This window comes from Martes martes (assembly GCF_963455335.1).
Source record: "Martes martes genome assembly, chromosome: 2".
NCBI classification, from domain to species: domain Eukaryota; kingdom Metazoa; phylum Chordata; class Mammalia; order Carnivora; family Mustelidae; genus Martes; species Martes martes.
The window spans coordinates 34,819,057-34,838,427 of NC_137889.1; the positions used below are offsets into that span (position 1 = coordinate 34,819,057).

At 38.3% G+C, this 19,371-nt stretch overlaps 1 protein-coding gene across 1 annotated transcript in view; it reads left to right on the plus strand.

Annotated features, from left to right (window-relative positions):
* Positions 1 to 19,371, plus strand: part of ADAM9 (ADAM metallopeptidase domain 9) — a 147,531-nt gene that overhangs the window by 92,496 nt on the left and 35,664 nt on the right. The window contains exons 15-16 of the mRNA XM_080795903.1: positions 2,166 to 2,271; positions 6,678 to 6,861. Coding sequence (XP_080652029.1) covers positions 2,166 to 2,271; positions 6,678 to 6,861 — 290 coding nt within the window. The remainder of the gene's footprint in view (positions 1 to 2,165; positions 2,272 to 6,677; positions 6,862 to 19,371) is intronic.

Sequence of the window (19,371 nt, forward strand, 5' to 3'; positions counted from 1 at the left end):
CATTTGACCTCGAACTTTTCTGCGTATACAGATGTAGTAAAAATTTACTTGTACACTTCCTCTCTTTTTATTTCTAGGAGCACCATGATCAGCTAACTAAAGCCATAGGTCTGTGCAAGTCAGACTTTTCTGATTGCTTCTTTGACTTTGCTGTTCATTATGCCAAAGGGATATCAAATAGCTGTAATGCAGTAGTTCTGGTGAAAAACCAGAGGGAGTGTACATTGAGGCTTGGCAGCACCTTTCATTAGTCTGATTTTTATTACACACTGATGCTGGCTGTATTCCTGCAGTGATAGTCTTTATTGTATGGCATCTTGTATTTCCTTCCTTGGGTTCAAGTGATTGAGGTTCTCAAGGAAAAGGTTGCTTTCAGCATAATGAGGCAGATTGCTTTGTTTGATAATTGACAGTGATGGGCTTATGCCCAAACCCTGCTGGGATCTTGTTTTCCTGTCTTCTTCTGTTTCTCTCTTGAGTCAGTACAAACAGCAACAACAACACAATAAGTGAGCACTAGATGTTTGTTGAAGCTTGTCGTTAAGACAACAGAGAGTTACTAACAGGAGCTTTTCTATCTCTCTCCAGAGAGATACTGGTAAACTATATCCATTACTAATCAGGGCGTGGGACACTTAGTAGGGAATTAATACATATTTAAGAAAGAAAGGAAAGAGGAAGGGAGGGACAAAAAGGAAAGGGAAGGGGACCCGAATCTTCTGTTTTTATTTTTATTTCTCTCAGTTAAGAAGATCAGTTATGGGTACCTGGGTGGCTCAGACAGTTAAATGTCTGCCTTCAGCTCAGGTCGTGATCTCCAAGTCCCGGGTTTGACCCCCATATTGGGCTCCCAGGTCAGCAGGAGGTCTACTTCTCCCTCTCCCTCTCTCTCTCCCCCTGCTTGTGCTCTCTCTCAAATGAATAATAAAATCTTAACAAAAAAAAAAAAGAAAAAGAAGATCCTTCATAAGTACTGTGCTAGATCTCTCAGAAACTAGATGTTGACTTTGATCAGATTTCTGCTGCCTCTAGTTTCTGTCTCTTGTTCTGTTACAGCCCTTATCTTATGGTGAGTCAGAAAGGGATTGAGCCAAGAGGACTAAAAAATTAAATGGGATGTATTTGTGTTAGTCAGGTCATGGGATAGAATAGTGGAGATCTGTCAACTTCTGGTCCATTTTGCAAAAATAAGTCGCTTATCACAGACTAAAAAATTATAACAGATACATTTTAACGAGTTAAATACTGTTATTTAACAATGATGCCATCTTCGCGGAGGCCTACGGAAAAGCTAGGACTAAGTGAACTAGACTTACTTTTCTTTTTGAAGATTATCTGGGATTTGTAGAGCTTCTGTTCTGTGGAAGGGCCCCGCTAGGGATGCTGCCACATGCTGTTTGCCCTGTGTGGCTGGTTTCCATTCCCTTTCCGTGTCATGTGGTCCTCTGCCTCTTTCTCGTTCTAGCTCCCCCCCACCCCAACAGTCATTTTCTTTTAACCAAAACAACATAGCAATAGATGTGTAAGATAGGCAAGTGAATTACTTTTTTCAATAGAAAGTACTGGCATTTTGGCTTAAAAATATTTTCAAGTATAGTTTTTTAGGAATGTGTAATTGGCGGGTGAACTGAACATGAAGTACTAACACTTACATAAGATGCAAGAAAGCAAGAATGGTTCGCTACTTCCTCAGCTGTCATGGTTGTTTGTCAATCCGTCTTGTGAGTGGGGGGCATCTAAATTCAGCATCCAAATGTGGTAAATGAAAAAAGCCAGTAATAATAGCTGGCAGTGTTTTCATCAGCCCTTCCCAGCCTGATCTAATGAGGCAGCAGGTACGTGTTTGAGAGGCTGAGAACAGATACTCCGAGACCACTACCAGGCTGTGCGCACCTTTTTATTTATTTGTAATTTCATCTTGTTTAATGGCATTTCTTTTAATGACATTTCTTTGAGCCTAGGCTAACTTTTAAATACTATCTAAGCTTTACTTTTACATGTTGTTGTTAAGCATGGAAGTGGAACAAAAATGTTCTACCTGTGAGGCTTGAAACATTTTAGAATGGGTTAAGGCAATTCATCCTGGTGTATGGGTTGGCATAGGGAATACTTTTATTTCTGCATTAAATTGCCATACTTTTTTTTTTTTTTTTTAAATGTTACAGAAGCCAAGGCTGCCCCAAGAGATTGTTTCATTGATGTAAATTCCAAAGGTGACAGATTTGGCAATTGTGGCTTCTCTGGCAATGAATACAAGAAGTGTGCCACTGGGTAAGTGAAGGCAAGGCTGTGAAGGAACGTGCAAGAGTGTAAGACCAGTCGTCTCTAATATCTTTTATAGTTCCTTGCAACTGCTTGCTTTCTCCCCCTTAAATACTGAAATTTTCAAACTTACAATTTTCTGACAAAGCTTTAGAGAGACTCTGAGAACTAGTAAAATGATTCATTTCTTTTGATGTTAATTGCCTAAAATCTAACAGATTGTAGAATCTTTGGTTTTCTTTATTCTATAATAAGAACCTCAAATAAACATTCTTCCTCTTCTTTTTTATCATTAAAAGATTAGGTTAATAAATGTGTAGATAAAGATACCTGCAGTCTTCATTCTGGATATTGTTGTGTTCTTGCTCTCTATAATTTTATTTATTTTATTTTTTATTTTTAAAAAGATTTTATTTATTTATTCATCAGAGAGAGAGAGAGAGCACAAGCAGCGGGGGGCAGCAGGCAGAGGGAGAAGCAGGCTCCCCGCTGAGCAGGGAGCCCGATGCAGGACTCGATCCCAAGACGCTGGGATCATGACCTGAGCCAAAGGCAGATGCTTAACTGACGCTTGATCCAGGCGTCCCGCTCTCTATAACTTTAAAGCGACAGATTAAAACTTTCTTGTTTCTGTAGTATTTGTGTATGGTAAAAAATTAATAATTATTAAAAAATTGTAAATGAGAAAAAAGTCATCCATATTCTCCATGGGTGTATATATTTACTAATTTCAGTGTATTTCTTCCTCTTTTTTCGTTTCTGTGCACTATACATGCACACACTGATATTTTGTGTAATTGAAATTATTCTGAAATACTGTGCATCTCTTTTCCCGGCTCCACCTCCTACTTTGCCAGTTAGTCTAAGCAACTGTAGTGAAACAGTGTTTGCTAAGAAGAAGTAACAACAGTGATCTCCATGTTGCAAAATCAAACTGAAATTTTTAGGTCTTTATGCTACTTGACCTTTAGTAGCATTCAACTCTGCTAACCATTTTGTTCTTGAAGAAACCTCCCTCTTTCCTTGGCTTCTGTGCAGAAATTTCTTCTAGTGTTCTTTTCTATGTTTCCAGTTACTCTTTGAATGTGCTTATTTGTAGGCTCATCTTTATCTACTCAGCCATTAAATGCTGTGAGACACCAGCTGTGGGGGCCTACATGTGGTCCTTCTGCCACAGGGCCTCCGTCCATACTGTTCCTTCTGGCTGGCATGTTTTCCAATCCTCCAGATCTTAGGTTCAAAGACTTCCCCATCTTTCTTAACAGAAGCAGATGCCCTCTTATAGGTGTTCTTACTGCTGTGTACCTTTCCCCCTTTAATCTTAGTCAATTTATTTTGTTCCAGTTCTTTAACAATTAGTTATTAATATATGGTGTATTTCACAGAACATTCGAATTTACCTTTCTTTTTTTTTTTTTTTTTTTTTTAAAGATTTTATTTATTTATTTGACAGAGAGAGATCAGAGTAGATAGAGAGGCAGGCAGAGAGAAAGGGAGAGAGGGAAGCAGGCTCCCTGCTGAGAGCCCGATGCGGGACTTGATCCCAGGACCCTGAGATCATGACCTGAGCCGAAGGCAGCGGCTTAACCCACTGAGCCACCCAGGCGCCCTAAATTTACCTTTCTTGATACATAAAACAGAGTAAATGGAGAGAAAATTAAGAAAAAAATCAAAGTATTTCAAAAGGGGATATGAACATGACTTTTGATATCTATCTTATATAGTTTCAAAAGTAGTTGTAGATGTAAGTTCTCTTGTATTTATGTAACACTTTTTGAGGGGAAGTCAAATTATTATTCTTAATATATTTTTAGTATTTTTAATTCCATGGGAAGACTTTATGTCCAAACCACTGCCCTAAGAACGATCATTTCCAACTATCATGTAATACCTGGTCAATATTAAAGTTTCTCCAATTGTCCTTAAATTGTGTTTCATAGCTGTTTTTTTTTTCCACATTAGGATCGGTTAAGGATCATACATTGCATTTAGTTGTCATGTCACTTCAGTCACTTTTAATCTAAAATAGTCTTCTTCATTTATTTTTTTCTTTTCAATGATAGTGCCCTAAGGAATTAACTGGGCCAGTGGCCTTTTAGAATGGCCCATGATCTGGATTTGTTAGTTTCTTCTCATTGTTGCTTAACTTGTGTCTCTATCCCCTGATTTCTCTATAAATCAGAAGTTAAATCTCTATAAATCAGAAGTTAAATCTAAAGTCTTAATTAGATTCAGGTTAAACATTTTAGGGAAGAATACTTCATAACGGGTACATTATGTCAAGGAGGCACATAATTCTGGATAATTCATTTTATTAGTGATACTAAGTGGCCATGACAAGATCTTGCAATTTGTAGAGTTGTTTTGCCCATTACAGCTATCAGATAATATGTGGAGGAGTGATGATTTTATACCATATGAATAGCCAGTTTCCCACCAGTGTTTTACCTTGCGGTTTTAGCATGCATTGATGATCCTTGCCAGAAGCAATTATTCTATTGAGGCTTGCAATAGAATTTTCCTTTATAATATAACAGAGACAATCTCTTAGCTTTGTTGGCTGCTTGCATTCCTTATTTTCTGAATTGCCTTTTTTGTATCTTTGCTAATTTTTTCTGTGGACGTGGTTATTTTTTTTTCTTATTGATTTGTAACTACTTTTTAATATGTCACCAATACTACACATGAAACCCTAAGTATATCATAGCAATGTGAATTTTGGTAGGCTCCAACAGATGTTAACTTAGGTCTGCTTTATGCTATGTTTTGTTTTAGAGGTTTTCCTATCTAATTTCAACCAACTATGTGGATAGACATTGTTATTTATCTCTTGTTTTTCAGATGAAGGAACTGAAGCTGAGAAAGTGTAAGCACTTTATTCAAGTTAACTAGTAAACAGTTGGTGACATAAGAATAAATGTAAAGTTGTGACAAAATTACTAACTCTTGAGTGCAGGATAGAGGGAAGAGGAGACTTAATAGTACATGCAAAAAGTAAATAGGAGTTTTAGCTAGTGATCAGTTCAAGGGCATCAATAATGTAATGTAGTTACTATAAAAGCTACTGTAGGGACGCCTGGGTGCCTTAGTAGGTTGGGCTTCTGCCTTTGGCTCAGGTCATGATCCCAGGCTCCTGGGATCAAGTCCTGCATTGGGCTTCTTGCTTACTGGGGAGTCTGCTTCTCCCTCTGTCCCTCCTCCTGCTTGTGGACTCTCTCTCAAATAAATAAATAAATAAAATCTTAAAAAAAAGCTACTGTAATCTTGGGCTTAATAGTAGTACAGTATCTAAAATAAAGGAAATGTGAGCTCCATTTTGTTCTTTGCTTGTCAGGCTATAACTGAAATTTCATGCCCTATTCTCAGTACTGTGCTTCAAGAGGCAGTGAGACAAACTGGAACTATTTAGAGGGGGAAGTTCTTTGTTCCATAAGAAATGATTGTAGGGTATTGCTCTGTTGAAGTAAGTATTTAGGAACTACATGATAATTGTCCTAAAATAGCTGCCAGGTGGGAGAAGGAAAAGACATTAGCTGTGTGATCTCATGTGGAAGGTCTGGGACCAATGAGGAAAAGTTATATGGAGATAGATTTTAACTCAAGAAGTAAAATAGTTTTATGATATCTAGAATGAAAATTTTTAGGGACTAGTGAGTTAGAGGATTAGGTGAATTAGAGGAAAATTATATCCTATATCATTTGGCAGTGATACCGTAAAGGAGATTCAAGTGTAGGGTAGGTGCTTGGATCACAAGACAGTCAAATAGAAGATATCAGTATAGCATCATCAGAGTTGATGGTAGTGGTATTTAGTGTGTTACGAAAGGTTATAGGAAGGGTATTGAGCTAACACAGCCTTGGTGATAAGAATTATAGTTAGGCATACTTTCATAATGCTTGTTGTAATGCTGAATCAGTGAATTGAATTAGTGAATTAATAAGTTGAGTCTTTAAGTAACTAAGAGTTAACCCAAGCCAAGAAGTGTGGAGTCTTTTCTTATTTTACAGTACAGAATCTAATTTTCTCCTTACTGTAACTCTATAAGAAGTCACAATTAAACTTTGGTATAGTCCTATTATTTTCTGTGTGAAAACATTTGCAAAGTTATATTTATGAACAACTTTTTCCTCAGACTTTTTTGAGCTCTAGACAGATAGTAAAGAGAGATTAGATGCGGGGAAAGAAGAAGCATGAGCACCACCTGGTACTCTACTAATCTCCATCTTAGCATCCACGTATCTCTGCCATATTTGAAGAGAACTGCTTTGAAGTCTTTGCTCTCATATACTTTCTCTGTTGAGATTCCCTTCAGCTAAATATCAATAAACTTTCCTTATGTATCAAAATATACAATTTTCTTTTTGTGTCTACACTGGGTGCATCTTATGTTTGCATTTTTCCTCTATTTTTATAGGAATGCATTGTGTGGAAAGCTTCAGTGTGAGAACGTACAAGACATGCCTGTATTTGGAATCGTTCCTGCTATTATTCAGACTCCCAGTAAAGGCACCAAATGTTGGGGTGTGGATTTCCAGCTAGGATCAGATGTTCCAGATCCTGGGATGGTGAATGAAGGCACAAGATGTGATGATGGAAAGGTAATCAAAATGATTTTTCTCTTTATGAAGTAAAGTTAAAAAAATTTAAAAAACCATATACAAAGTAAGTAGTTCTTTTCTGATTTATAAAAGAAATCTGTATTTATTATAGAGATTTTAGAAAATACAAAGCCACCAAGGACAAAATTAAGAATGATTGTTATTCTACTACCCAGATTTCACTGACAGTCATGTATTATAGCCCCTGGCGTGTGTTGCAATATACTGTGCATATTTCTTTCTCTGATCAGTGAGCTATAATTTATTAGTGAGTCTTCTGTTATGGGAGCACTTAGGTGATTGCCAGAGTTGTGTGGGTGTGTATGTTGTGTGTTTCTGCACTAGAAATGTCAGAGTGCACATCTGCCCATGCTCCCTGCTACCCTGGTCACTGTGGTTTGGATCAGATAGGAGTCAAGAATTAGCCAGCTCTTCACTTCCTACCAGTGGTTTCTATATGAGAAGATGAGTTAGGCCAAATTCCTTTTTGGGGAGAATATATGTTAAGAAAGATAATTAAGAGTAGTGCAGAAACTGTAAGAATTCTTTAGCGATGCCTTGAATTAAGAGCAGGTCTAGAAGAGTTATGGCAAACTTCAGTCATACAGAAGAGATATAGGGGAGCAGGAGTGTTGAGCAAGTTGAAGAAACCAACTTAGAGGAGGGTAGAAGAGGAGGAGGAGGGGGAGAGAACATAAATGACTAATAACACGACATGTGAAGAAGACAGGTGGACTTGCAAGTTACCTTACTGTCTACAGTTTTCAGTACCAATTCTGTCCTTTCCTTCTTCCAAAAAGACCCTTATATTTTTGTGCCTGTCTTTGCCACTATAAAAACTCAATTGCTGTAGTTACTATAAACAGTGCTAAGGCAAATAGCTTTATAAATAAAACTTTCAGAGTAATTATGTTTGTTTTCTGAGGTTAAACTACTATAATGGGGTGTGTCTGCTTTTTTTTTTTTTTTTTTTGAGATATATTTGTTTATTTGAGAGGGAGACCATGAATGGTAGGGGCAGAGGGAGAGGGAGAGAGAATCGCAAGCAGACTCCACACTGAGCGTAGAACCTGACTTGGGGCTCAATCCCACAACCCTGAGATCATGACCTCAGCCGAAATCCAGACTCAGACACTCAACCCACTGAGCCACCCAGGAGCCTTGGGTGTGCATACTTTTAAGGTTTTAGTTAGAGTCTTGCCAGATTTCTCTTTAGAAAAATGTTTAATAGTTTACCTTCCAGCCAGTTTTCAGTGGGAAGTGTTTTAATTCTTCATACCATAGTCAAGATTAGTCATCATTTTAAAGCTTTTCCTTTTTATTTACTCTTTCTTTCTAGTGATGTCAAATTTTGTCTCTAAATATTTATTCCTTCTTTTGTGATTTGCTTAAAAAATTGGTCTGTGTTCTTACTGATTTTAAAGAATTTTTATTAATTTATGTCATATATAATAAATGTTATTTATATAACATATATAAAATATATAATAGATATAAATATAAATAGTATTTTTGCCTGGTTTATTTCTTGCCTCTTCTTTCTTTAGTTTTTAGTAATTTTTTGCTATATTTGAATTTTTATGTATTCAAATCTGTTATTCCTTTCCTTAATGCTTTCTAACTTTACATAAATATTTTTGAAGATATTTCTCAGTATAATATCAGATCATTATTCTCTGGTATTTTCTAGTAGATTTTGTTTTTCATTTAATTCCCCTTTAATCTAGGAGAATGTGGAGTATATTCAGTATGAGGTTGGCATTCTTTTTCCCCTTTTATCATTTATTCATTCAGAAATTACTATTGTATGCTGAGTTCTAATGTCATTTTCTTCAGAATGGTTTATTTGCCTTAACCTCATTTATAATCTCTCTCCTTTAATTTGAAATCTTATTTAAATTACCTATTAAATTTGTATATATTCAAGCCTTCATTCTGTTTTTTTTCTCTTTATGCTTTTGATATTTCTAACTACTCATGTTTGGACTGCCTTGTTTCAGTTTTTATTGGTTTCATAATATATTTTTAATATCTGGTCATGCAAATGCCCATTCATTTTTTTCCTACAGAAAAGTAGGAAAATGGATATTTTTATTCATTTATCATTCCAGATGAACTTGAGATAATTTTTGTCAGGGTATAAAAAATTAAAAATGTAATTAAAAAGCGCTTTTTATTTTGGTTGGGGTGACATTAAAACTTATAATGGGGAAAAGTGACATCATTACATTATTGAGTCTTCTGATAGGAAAGCATTGTGTGTGTCTCCATTTTTTTTTTTTTTTTTTTTTAAAGATTTTATTTATTTATTTGACAGAGATCACAAGTAGGCAGAGAGGCAGGCAGAGAGAGAGGAAGAGAAGCAAGCTCCCTGCTGAGCAGAGAGCCCGACGCGGGGCTCGATCCCAGGACCCTGGGATCATGACCTGAGCCGAAGGCAGAGGCTTTAACCCACTGAGCCACCCAGGCGCCCCAATGTGTGTCTCCATTTTTGAGAGGTCTTTTAAAGATTTAGTCTTACAGGTTTTTCTGTTTTTTGTTGTTTGTTTGTTTTATTGCTGGATGTATTTTTTTTTAATTTTTTTAAAAAGATTTTTATTTATTTATTTGACAGACAAAGATCACAAGTAGGCAGAGAGGCAGGCAGAGAGAGGAGGAAGCAGGCTCCCCGCGGAGCAGAGAGCCCGATGCGGGGCTTGATCCCAGGACCCTGGGATCCTGACCCGAGCAGAAAGCAGAGGCTTTAACCCACTGAGCCACCCAGGCGCCCCTGTATTTTTTTTTTTTTTTTAAAGATTTTATTTGTTTATTTGACAGACAGAGATCACAGGTAGGCAGAGAGGCAGGCAGAGAGAGAGGAAGGGAAGCAGGCTCCCTGCTGAGCAGAGAGCCCGATGTGGGGCTTGATTCCATGACCCTGAGATCATGACCTGAGCCGAAGGCAGACGCTTAACCCACTGAGCCACCCAGGCGCCCCTGCTGGATGTATTTTTATTGCTATTATGAATAGCCCCATTTTCTTCTGTTATATTTTCTGATTTGTTATGTTATAATTTCTAATTGGTTTTATTGGCAAGAAAAGCTATTTTGTTTGTATTTTTGACTAGGTATTATTGATACTCAGAAAAAAATTTGTATATGTTTATTTTGTTTCCAGCCATACACTTGGTGTCACATATTTCTATTATATTAGAATTTTCTAGGTAAACAGTCATCATTTGTAAATGATAAAATGTTCATTTCCTTTCTGATGTTTACAGTTTGGATTTATTTTGGATGTATATATTGGATAGATATATTTGATAATATATTATATATGCAATTTGTAATGGCAATGATAGCACTTCCAGAATAATTTCAAATACTGATAGCGTACATCTTTGTCTTGACCATCTTGGGATGGGAATACATCTAATCTTTCAGGTTATGTATGATTTTGGCTAAGGGCTTGGGGTAGATAGTATTTTTCCTTTAGTGAAGTATTCTTTTAATCCTATTTAATAAGAAAAAAAGAATAGATTTTATATTTTATGAGTAGTTTTTTTGTATTAAAAATATTAAATATTTAAAAATATTAGATACTATTAAAATAATCATTATTTACTTTTGACTTACTAATGTGTGCTGGGTTATCTCAATAAATTCCCTAGCATTAAATTATCTTTACATTTCTGGAGCATCTGGTAACATTAAATTTTTCTTTAGATGTATTCCTGGGCTAATTTCATTTTGTATTCTGTAACTGTATACTTTTGATGTTTTTTGAATTGATGAAATTTTACTCTGTGGATTATAATCAGTACTCTTAGGTCTCACAAAAACTCAGATAAGATTAAATTAAGGGATAACAGGAAATTAATTGATTTAAGTCAAAGAGTCCCATAAAGAGCTTTGGAACCCAGAAACACAAATAATGTTCCTGCAATTCTTTCTAGTATTTTTCATCTTTGCCTCTCCCTTGTTGGCTCCCTGCCCCTCTCCTGCCCCCTCCTGCCCTGGTTTTATTGAGATATAATTGAATATAACATGGTATAAGTTTAAGGTGTAATCATTGTGATGATTTGATACATGTATTTATTGCAGAATGATTACCACAGTAAGGTTAATTGACACATCTATTACTTAACATAAATATATTTTCTTTTTTTTCGGTGGTAAGAACATTTAAGATTTATTCTCCTGGCAACTTTCAAGCATATAATATTGTTAACTATAATCATATGTTGAATATTAGATACCCAGAACTTCCTCTATAACTGGAAGTTTGTGCCATTGGATCAACATCCCCTCACTTATCCCACTCTCCAGCCTCTGAAAACCACCATTCTACTCTCTGTTTCTGAGTATGACTTTTTTTTTTTTTTTTAAGATTGTAGATGTAAGTGAGATCATATGATATTTGTCTTTCTTTTTCAGACTTGTTTCACTTAGAATAATGCCCTCAAGGTCTATGCATCTTGTTGTAAGTGGCAGAATTGGTTGATCAGGAGTGTGTTGCTTACTTTTATTCATTTATTTATTTGTAAAGATTTAATTTATTCATTTGACAGAAAGAGAGAGCAAAAGAAGGTGGAGCTGCAGGTAGAGGGAGAGGGAGAAGGAGGCTCCCTGCTGATCAGGAAGCCCAATGTGGGTCTCAATCCAGGACCCTGGGATCATGACCGAGCTAAAGGCAGATGTTTAACTGACTGAGCCACGTCCTGTTGTTTACTTTCTACATTTTTGTGAATTTTCCATTTTCCTCCTCTCACAAATTTCTGATTTCAGAAAACAGAAATTGTGAATGGAGAAGATACTAGATATGATTTTAGTCTTTTTAAATTTGTTAAGTCTTGCTTTGGGGCCCAACATAAGTTGTATCCTGTAGAATGTTCTGTGTGTGCTTGAGAAGAGTATGTATTCTGCTGCTGTTGCATGGGCTGTTCTGTTTATGTTTGTTAGATCCATTTTGGTCTATAAAGTTCTTCAGGTCTGCTGTTTTCTTATTAAGTTTCTTTCTGATGATCTATCCAATGTTGAATGTAGGGTTTTAAAGTCCACTACTATTATTGTATTGCTATTTCTCCCTTCAGTTTTGTTATTATTTGCTTTAAACATTTAGGTGCTCCAGTGTAGGGTGCATAAATATCTAAAATTGTTATATCCTCATGATGAATTGATTCCTTAATCTCCATTTCATGACCTTCTTTGTCTCTTACAACCAGTTTTGACCAAAAGTCTATTATATGTGATATAAGTATAGCCATTTACATGGAATATCTTTTTCTGTCCCCTCACTTTCAACCTGTATGCCCTTATAACTAATGTGAGCTTTTCTTAGGCTGCTTATTGTTGGATCTTGCTTTTTTTTTTTTTTTTTTTAAATTTATTCAGCCACTTTGTGTCTTTAATTGGGTATTTAGTTCATTTATATTTAAAGTAATTATTGGTAGGTATTGATTGCCATTTCATTGTTGACTGTTTTTCAGTTCTTTTGTTCTTTTCTTCCTCTCTTCCTATCTTCCTTTGTGATTTTATTTTTTTGTAGTGTATACTTTAATTCTTTTCTCTTTATCTTTTGCCTGTCTACTATGTTTCTTCTCTTGTGGTTACCATAAGGCTTATATAAAACATTCTGGGGGCGCCTGGTTGGCTCAGTGGGTTGAGCCTCTGCCTTTGGCTCAGGTCATGATCCCAGGGTCCTGGGATCGAGCCCCGCATCGGGCTCTCTGCTCGGCCGGGAGCCTGCTTCCTCCTCTCTCTCTGGCTGCCTCTCTGCCTACTTGTGATCTCTGTCTGTCAAATAAATAAATAAAATCTTAAAAAAAAAAAATTCTGTAGGTATAAGTCTATTTTAAGCTGATAATAACTTACCTCCAATTGCATATACAAGCTCTACACTTTTACTTCTCTCATATTTTAAACTATTGATGTCATACTTTGCATTTTCTTATATTATGCATCCATTAATAAGTTATTTTTATTTTTTAAGTTTTATACTAGAGATAAAGTGATTTTATACCATTATAGTATTAAGGTATTCTGAATTTGACTATGTATTTCCTTTTAACATGAGTTTTATGGTTTTATATGTTTTCATATTGTTAGTGTCCTTTCATTTCAACTTGAATTCTCTTTAACATTTCTTGAAAGGCAGGGCTAGTAGTGATGAACTCTTTTGTTGTTTGTCTGGGAATGTCTTTAGCTCTCCTTCATTTCTGAAGGACAGTTTTGCCATGTATAGTATTTTTGGTTGGCAATTTTTTATTCTTGTTGTTCAGCACATTGGCTGTATCATTTCACTTTGTTCTGGCTTGCAAGGTTTCTTTAGAGACATCCATTAGTAGCCATATGGGGGTTCCCTTGTATGTGATGAGTCTTGCTGCTTTCTCTTCCTTCTTCCAAAATTCTCTCCTTTTTGTCTTTTAACATTTGACTAATGTGTCTCAAAGTAATTTTGGGGTTGATCTTTCATGGAGTTCTTTGAGTTTCCTATACCTCAATGTCCACATTCTCCCATGATTTGGGGGAGATTTCAACTATTATTTTTTTAAATAAACTTTCTACCAAGTTCTTCTTCAGGGACTCCTATGATATGAATGTTTGTTCATTTAATGGTGTCTGTCCCTTAATTCACATAGGCTTTCTTTACTCTTTTTCAAAAAAGTCTTTTTTCTTTTTATTTCTCTACCTGGCTTTTTTTTTTTTTTTTTTAAGGATTTTATTTATTTGAGAGAACATGTGCACAAGCATGGGGAGGGGCATAGGGAGGGTGGGAAGCAAACTCCCTGCTGATCAGGGAGCCTGATGGGGGGCTCGATCCCAGGATCCTGGGATCATGACCTGAGCCAAAGGCAGATGCTTAACTGACTGAGCCACACGGGCACCCCATCTAACTGGTTAATTTCAAGCAGTGTGTCTTTGAGTTTGCTGATTATTTCTTCTGGATGAGTTAATCTGTTCTTAAAGCTCTCCATTAAATTTTTCATCTCTGTCATTGTTTTCTTCACCTGCAGGATTTCTTTTTCGTTCCTTTTTATGGTCTCTACTTCTTTATTAAGCTCATTCTGTTCATTCATTGTTTCTCTGATTTTGTTTAGAAGTCTGTATTCTCTTTCATTTCATTCACTTTCTTTATGATGATTATTTTGCATTCTTTGTCAGGTAACCTATAGATCATCATTTCTTTAGGGTCATTTATTAGCCCTTTATTAGTTTCTTTTGGTGAGGTCATAGTCACCTGATTCTTCCATGTAGTATTACATTGATGGACGTGTATTTGAAGGAACAAACACTTATTCTGGTCTTTACAGATTGGTTTCATGAGGTAAGGCCTTCCTGTCTATTTTCTATGTTGATGGGATTACCTCTGGAATATTAGTTGGGCTGGGTTGGAGCTGGTTACAGCTCCCCAGTGGGGTCTTGTTATCAGGGGCTTTGGTGGATACAGATGATAACTGGTCCCTCAGTGGATTGAACTACCTTCAGTACCTTGTTTAGTAGGTAGGGTGGCCTTAAGACAAGGGTCTGCTTCAGGTTCATGGACTGGTAAGGCTCCCATTAGGGAGGGACCTGAGAAGATTGCTGTCTGTTCACTTGATGGGTCCCTGAGTGGCCAGGACTGCTCCCTGACTAGTGGAAAGGACTAGAGCAGAAGATAGGGCTAGTTCAGGATCTCTTGATGTGCAGACATGGGCATCTACCATTGGGTCTCTGTGCTGGCAGGACAGCTTGTGGACTAAGGCTTGGAGCTTCTGAAACCTAGTACAGATCCCCTTCAGAATCTTTGGAATTGCGGGAGGTGGGTTCCTTGGTTGGTGGATCTAGTGGGGGATCTGGTGGTATGGCTGTATGGGGCTGGAGCCAAGTTTAGGGCCCTTGAGGCTTTCTGGGGTTTTAGCTCAGAGTGTCTCATTTTGGATCCCTGTGCCAGCAAGTGTATTCACAGACTGCGGTTGCTAGGTTCACAAGTATACGGTCCTTTTAGAAATGCTGGGGTGGTTGACAAGAGTGTCTCCCACTGGGACCTGGACCCTTCAGGCTACTGGCAGACTGTGGCTGTGAAGAAACTAGAGCTGATTATAGGGCCATTTCAAGTGCTCAAGGGGCACAGATGGGAGTTTTTCCTGCATGGTCCCTGTGCCAACAGGCCTGTTCAAGGAGAGTGGCTGGGAGGGGACTGGAGTTGAGTATAGGGCCCTTTAAGATTCTATAATCTGTGTTTGACAGGTTTATCTCCAGAGGCTCCCAAACTGTGGTCAAGAGGGGCTAAAGCCAGTTCGTGGACCACAGCTGGGACTGAGGTCTGTATTCCTACTATTTGATGCACACGTGGGTGTGACTCCTCTCGGGGGTTTTGGTATTTGGTGCTGGTGACAGACTTAAAGCCACATGGGTCTGTGGCCAAGTCTTCAGGGTATAGAGCTGCTTCTGGTTCTATAGCCAGGACCATGGTTGGTAAGTCAGCCTAACTTCTCAAAATGGCTGTCCTTAGTCTTGGACTACACAGTGGTTTCATATTCTCCTATTTGGATCCCAGATCTCTTGTAAAGGCATTTTGTCATGGGTAGATTTCAAATTATGTGTGTGGTGGGGGTTATTGTTAAGGGATGTTTTATGAGGTCATTTTGCTGATATCACTTCTCTCTTGTTGGCTTTATTCCTTCTAGTGCACACAGAGATTTACAGTGTAGCAGGAAAAAACCCTCATATTTTCCCAGTACCCTTGAGGTAGGTAGGGCTATTGTTCCCTCCAGCTATAAAGTGAGACTTCCTGGGTAGGGAATATAAGAGACCACTTGAAGGGCCGGTTGTAATGTCCAGCAGTATAAAACAGTATGATTGGTGGGGTCTAGAATACAGGAATACAGGCTCTACCACATGCTTAATCCTCTTTTAAATCCATGACTCTGAGGGAAGGTGAAGAGTTAGGTATGTTTACTAGAAAAAAGAAAGAGAGAGAGAGAGATGAGAAATCATACTGAATAGAATTAAAAAAGAAAAAAAGGAAAAGAAAACAAGTCAACAAAATACAGAAACAAACAAAAAAATAAAATAGACATCATTGCAGTCAAGTTTTATTATATAGTCTCTGCTTTCTTCAGTTTCAGTGCCTGAGGCTAGTCACTACTGGGCATGTTTTAGTGTGCTCAGGCTGCTATAAAAAATACTATCTCCCATTTTGCTTAAACAACAGAAATTTATTTCTCATAGTTCTGGAGCCTGGTAAGTCCCAGGATCAAGGTGCCATTAAGGTACATTTCCTTCTTAGACCTCTTCTCTTGGCTCATAGGTGGTTATCATCTTGCTATGTGCTCACATGACCCCTTTTCTGTGTGCATGTGGAGGGAGAGAAAGAGAGCACAGACTCTCTGGTGTCTCTTATAAAGGCATTAATCCTATCAGACCAGGGTTCCACCCTCATCTAAACTTAATTACCTCCAGAAGTCTTCATCTCCAAATACCATCATTCAACAATTTTGAGACAGTACAAACATTGAGTTCATAAAGAGAGCCCCTAGAATGGACTTAAATTATAAGAGAAGTAGGATAATACTCATTCCTTTTTCATGCCCAAATGCCTTTTAGCTGTTGTGTTGTGCATTCTGCTCAGTGTGGTAAAGGCTTTAAAGCGTTTCCTAAACATTTGCACATTTCAATTATTTTAGGTATTTGTTTGGTTTTGGTCTAAGCGTAAGTGAGAAATACTGGTCAGTATATTAGGGTTCTCCAGAGAAGCAGAATTAATAGGATGTGTGTGTATGTGTGTGTGTAGGATTTTTTTATAGGAAATTTTTTAAAAATTAATTTATTTATTTTAATAAACATATAATGTATTTTTATCCCCAGGGGTACAGGTCTGTGAATCACCAGGTTTACACATTTCACAGCACTCATCATAGCACATACCCTCCCCAATGTCCATATCCCCACCACCCTCTCCCGTCCCTCCTCCCCCCAGCAACCCTCAGTCTGTTTTTTGGGATTGAGTCTTTTATGGTTTGTCTCCCTCCCAACCCCATCTTCTTTCATTTTTTCTTTTCCTACCTGCCCCTAATCCCCCCACATTGCATCTCCACTTCCTCATATCAAAGAGATCATATGATAGTTGTCTTTCTCTGATTGACTTATTTCGCTAAGCATGATACCCTCTAGTTCCATCCACGTCGTCGCAAATGGCAAGATTTCATTTCTTTTGATGGCTGCATAGTATTCTATTGTGTATATATACCACATCTTTTTTATCCATTCATCTGTTGGTGGACATCTAGGTTCTTTCCATAGTTTGGCTATTGTGGACATTGCTGCTATAAACATTCGGGTGCACATGCCCCTTCGGAGCACCACGTTTGTATCTTTAGGATATATACCCAGTAGTACAATTGCTGGGTCATAGGGTAGCTCTATTTTCAGTTTTTTGAGGAACCTCCACACTGTTTTCCAGAGTGGTTGCACCAGCTTGCATTCCCACCAGCAGTGTAGGAGGGTTCCCCTCTTTCCGCATCCTCGCCAGCATCTGTCATTTCTTGACTTGTTAATTTTAGCCATTCTGACTGGTGTGAGGTGGTATCTCATTGTGGTTTTGATTTGTATTTCCCTGATGCCGAGTGATGTGGAGCATTTTTTCATATGTCTGTTGGCCATCTGGATGTCTTCTTTGCAGGAATGTCTGTTCATGTCCTCTGCCCATTTCTTGATTGGATTATTTGTTCTTTGGGTGTTGAGTTTGAAAATTTTATTTACTTATGTGACACACGGATCACAAGTAGGGAGAGAGGCAGGCAGAGAGAGAGGGGAAAGCAGGCTCCCTCCTGAGCAGAGAGCCTGATGTGGGCCTTGATCTCAGGACCCTGAGATCATGACCTGAGCGGAAGGCAGAGGCTTAACCCACTGAACCAGCCAGGCACCCTTTGTAGGACTTTTTTTATATGGAATTGGCTTACGCAATTATGGAGATAAACAAGTCCTGGGATCCAATATCTTCAGTAGGCAAGCTGGACACTCAGAAGAGCTAATGGTGTAGTTCTGGTCTAAAGTCTGGGACAGAGAAGGCAGTTAAGCAGGAAGGGAGACTGTGGGCACTTAGGCCATTTCTTCGTGTGACTTACTATTACCTTCAGGATCTGCTCAAACTTACCATGTATCTGCCACTTTCATTTGATGATGGAATATTACTGTGCCTGCTAGACTTTAAGGCTTGGTGAGTCAGGTAATACCCAGTTCATGATGGACAGTTCAGGTCCTGTGGTAACTTGGTAGCTTATGGTTAAGTGTTCAGTCTAGGAAGGCCTACATAGCAGGCCATGAGCTGTATCTAAAAAAGAGAGTAGTTATCTGCTGAGGATGGCAGGATTTTCCACCAAAATCCTAAGTACTAACATAGTGCTGTTCACCTCTAAGGAACTGCCAGAGGGTCCAGACAGCATTCCTATCTGCCACTGATATTTCAAGCATCACTGAATGTTCTGAAGCAAGGGCCCATTTGGCAGAGCAGTTCGTATGGCCTCCTGGACCTGTTGCAGAATCTTCTCTTGCTCTGGTCCATACTCTACTAGCAGCTTTTCAGGTCACATGGTAAGTGGACTTGAGTAACATGCCCAGATCAGGACTGTCTTGCCCCCAAAGTCAAAGGCCCACTAGTTGTCTTACCTTTTTTTATTGCCAGTGGGACCTGATGTAATATCTTATCCTTCACTTTTTTTTTTTTTTAAAGATTTTATTTATTTTTTATTTGACAGACAGAGATCACAAGTAGGCAGAGAGGCAGGCAGAGAGAGGAATGAGAGGGAAGCAGGCTCCCTGCTGACCAGAGAGCCCGATGCGGGGGACTCTATCCCAGGATCCTGAGATCATAACCTGAGCTGAAGGCAGAGGCTTTAACCCACTGAGCCACCCAGGTGCCCCTTATCCTTCACTTTTGAAAGGAACTGTAGATATGTTCTACACCACTGGCCCCTAGAAATTTCAGAGGTAGAAGACCCCTGATTTTTTCTCAGATTTGCTTTCCACCTCTGACATGCATTTTGTCTTACTGATTGATCTACAGTGTTGCTACTTTTGCTCACTAGGTTCAGTCAGAATAATGTCATCCATGGAATGGGCCAAAGTGGTATCTTGTGGAAGGAAAAGTTGATCACGATCCCCCCAAACTAACTTATGGTGTAGGGCTGGAGAGTTGCTGTACCCCTGAGAGAGGACCATGGAGGTGTGTTGCTGGCCCTGCCAGCTGAAAGCAAACTGCATCTGGTGATCGTTAGTGGCCAGGGTGGAGAGAACAGTACCTGCCAGGTCAGCAGCTACATCCCAGGTGCCAGGAGATCCATGAATATGCTCAAGCAATAGAACCACAGTAGCTACAGCAGCAGTTACCCTCCCCAGCTGCTTAAGCTTCCGATAATCCACTCTTGTTCTCCAAGATCTGTCTGTCTTCTGCGCAGGCCAGATAGCTTAGTTGACCTGGATTATCTTTTCAGTCCTTAATGGTGGTATTGACTTTGCAGTGGTTCCTGGATTGTGGTATTTATTCCTTTT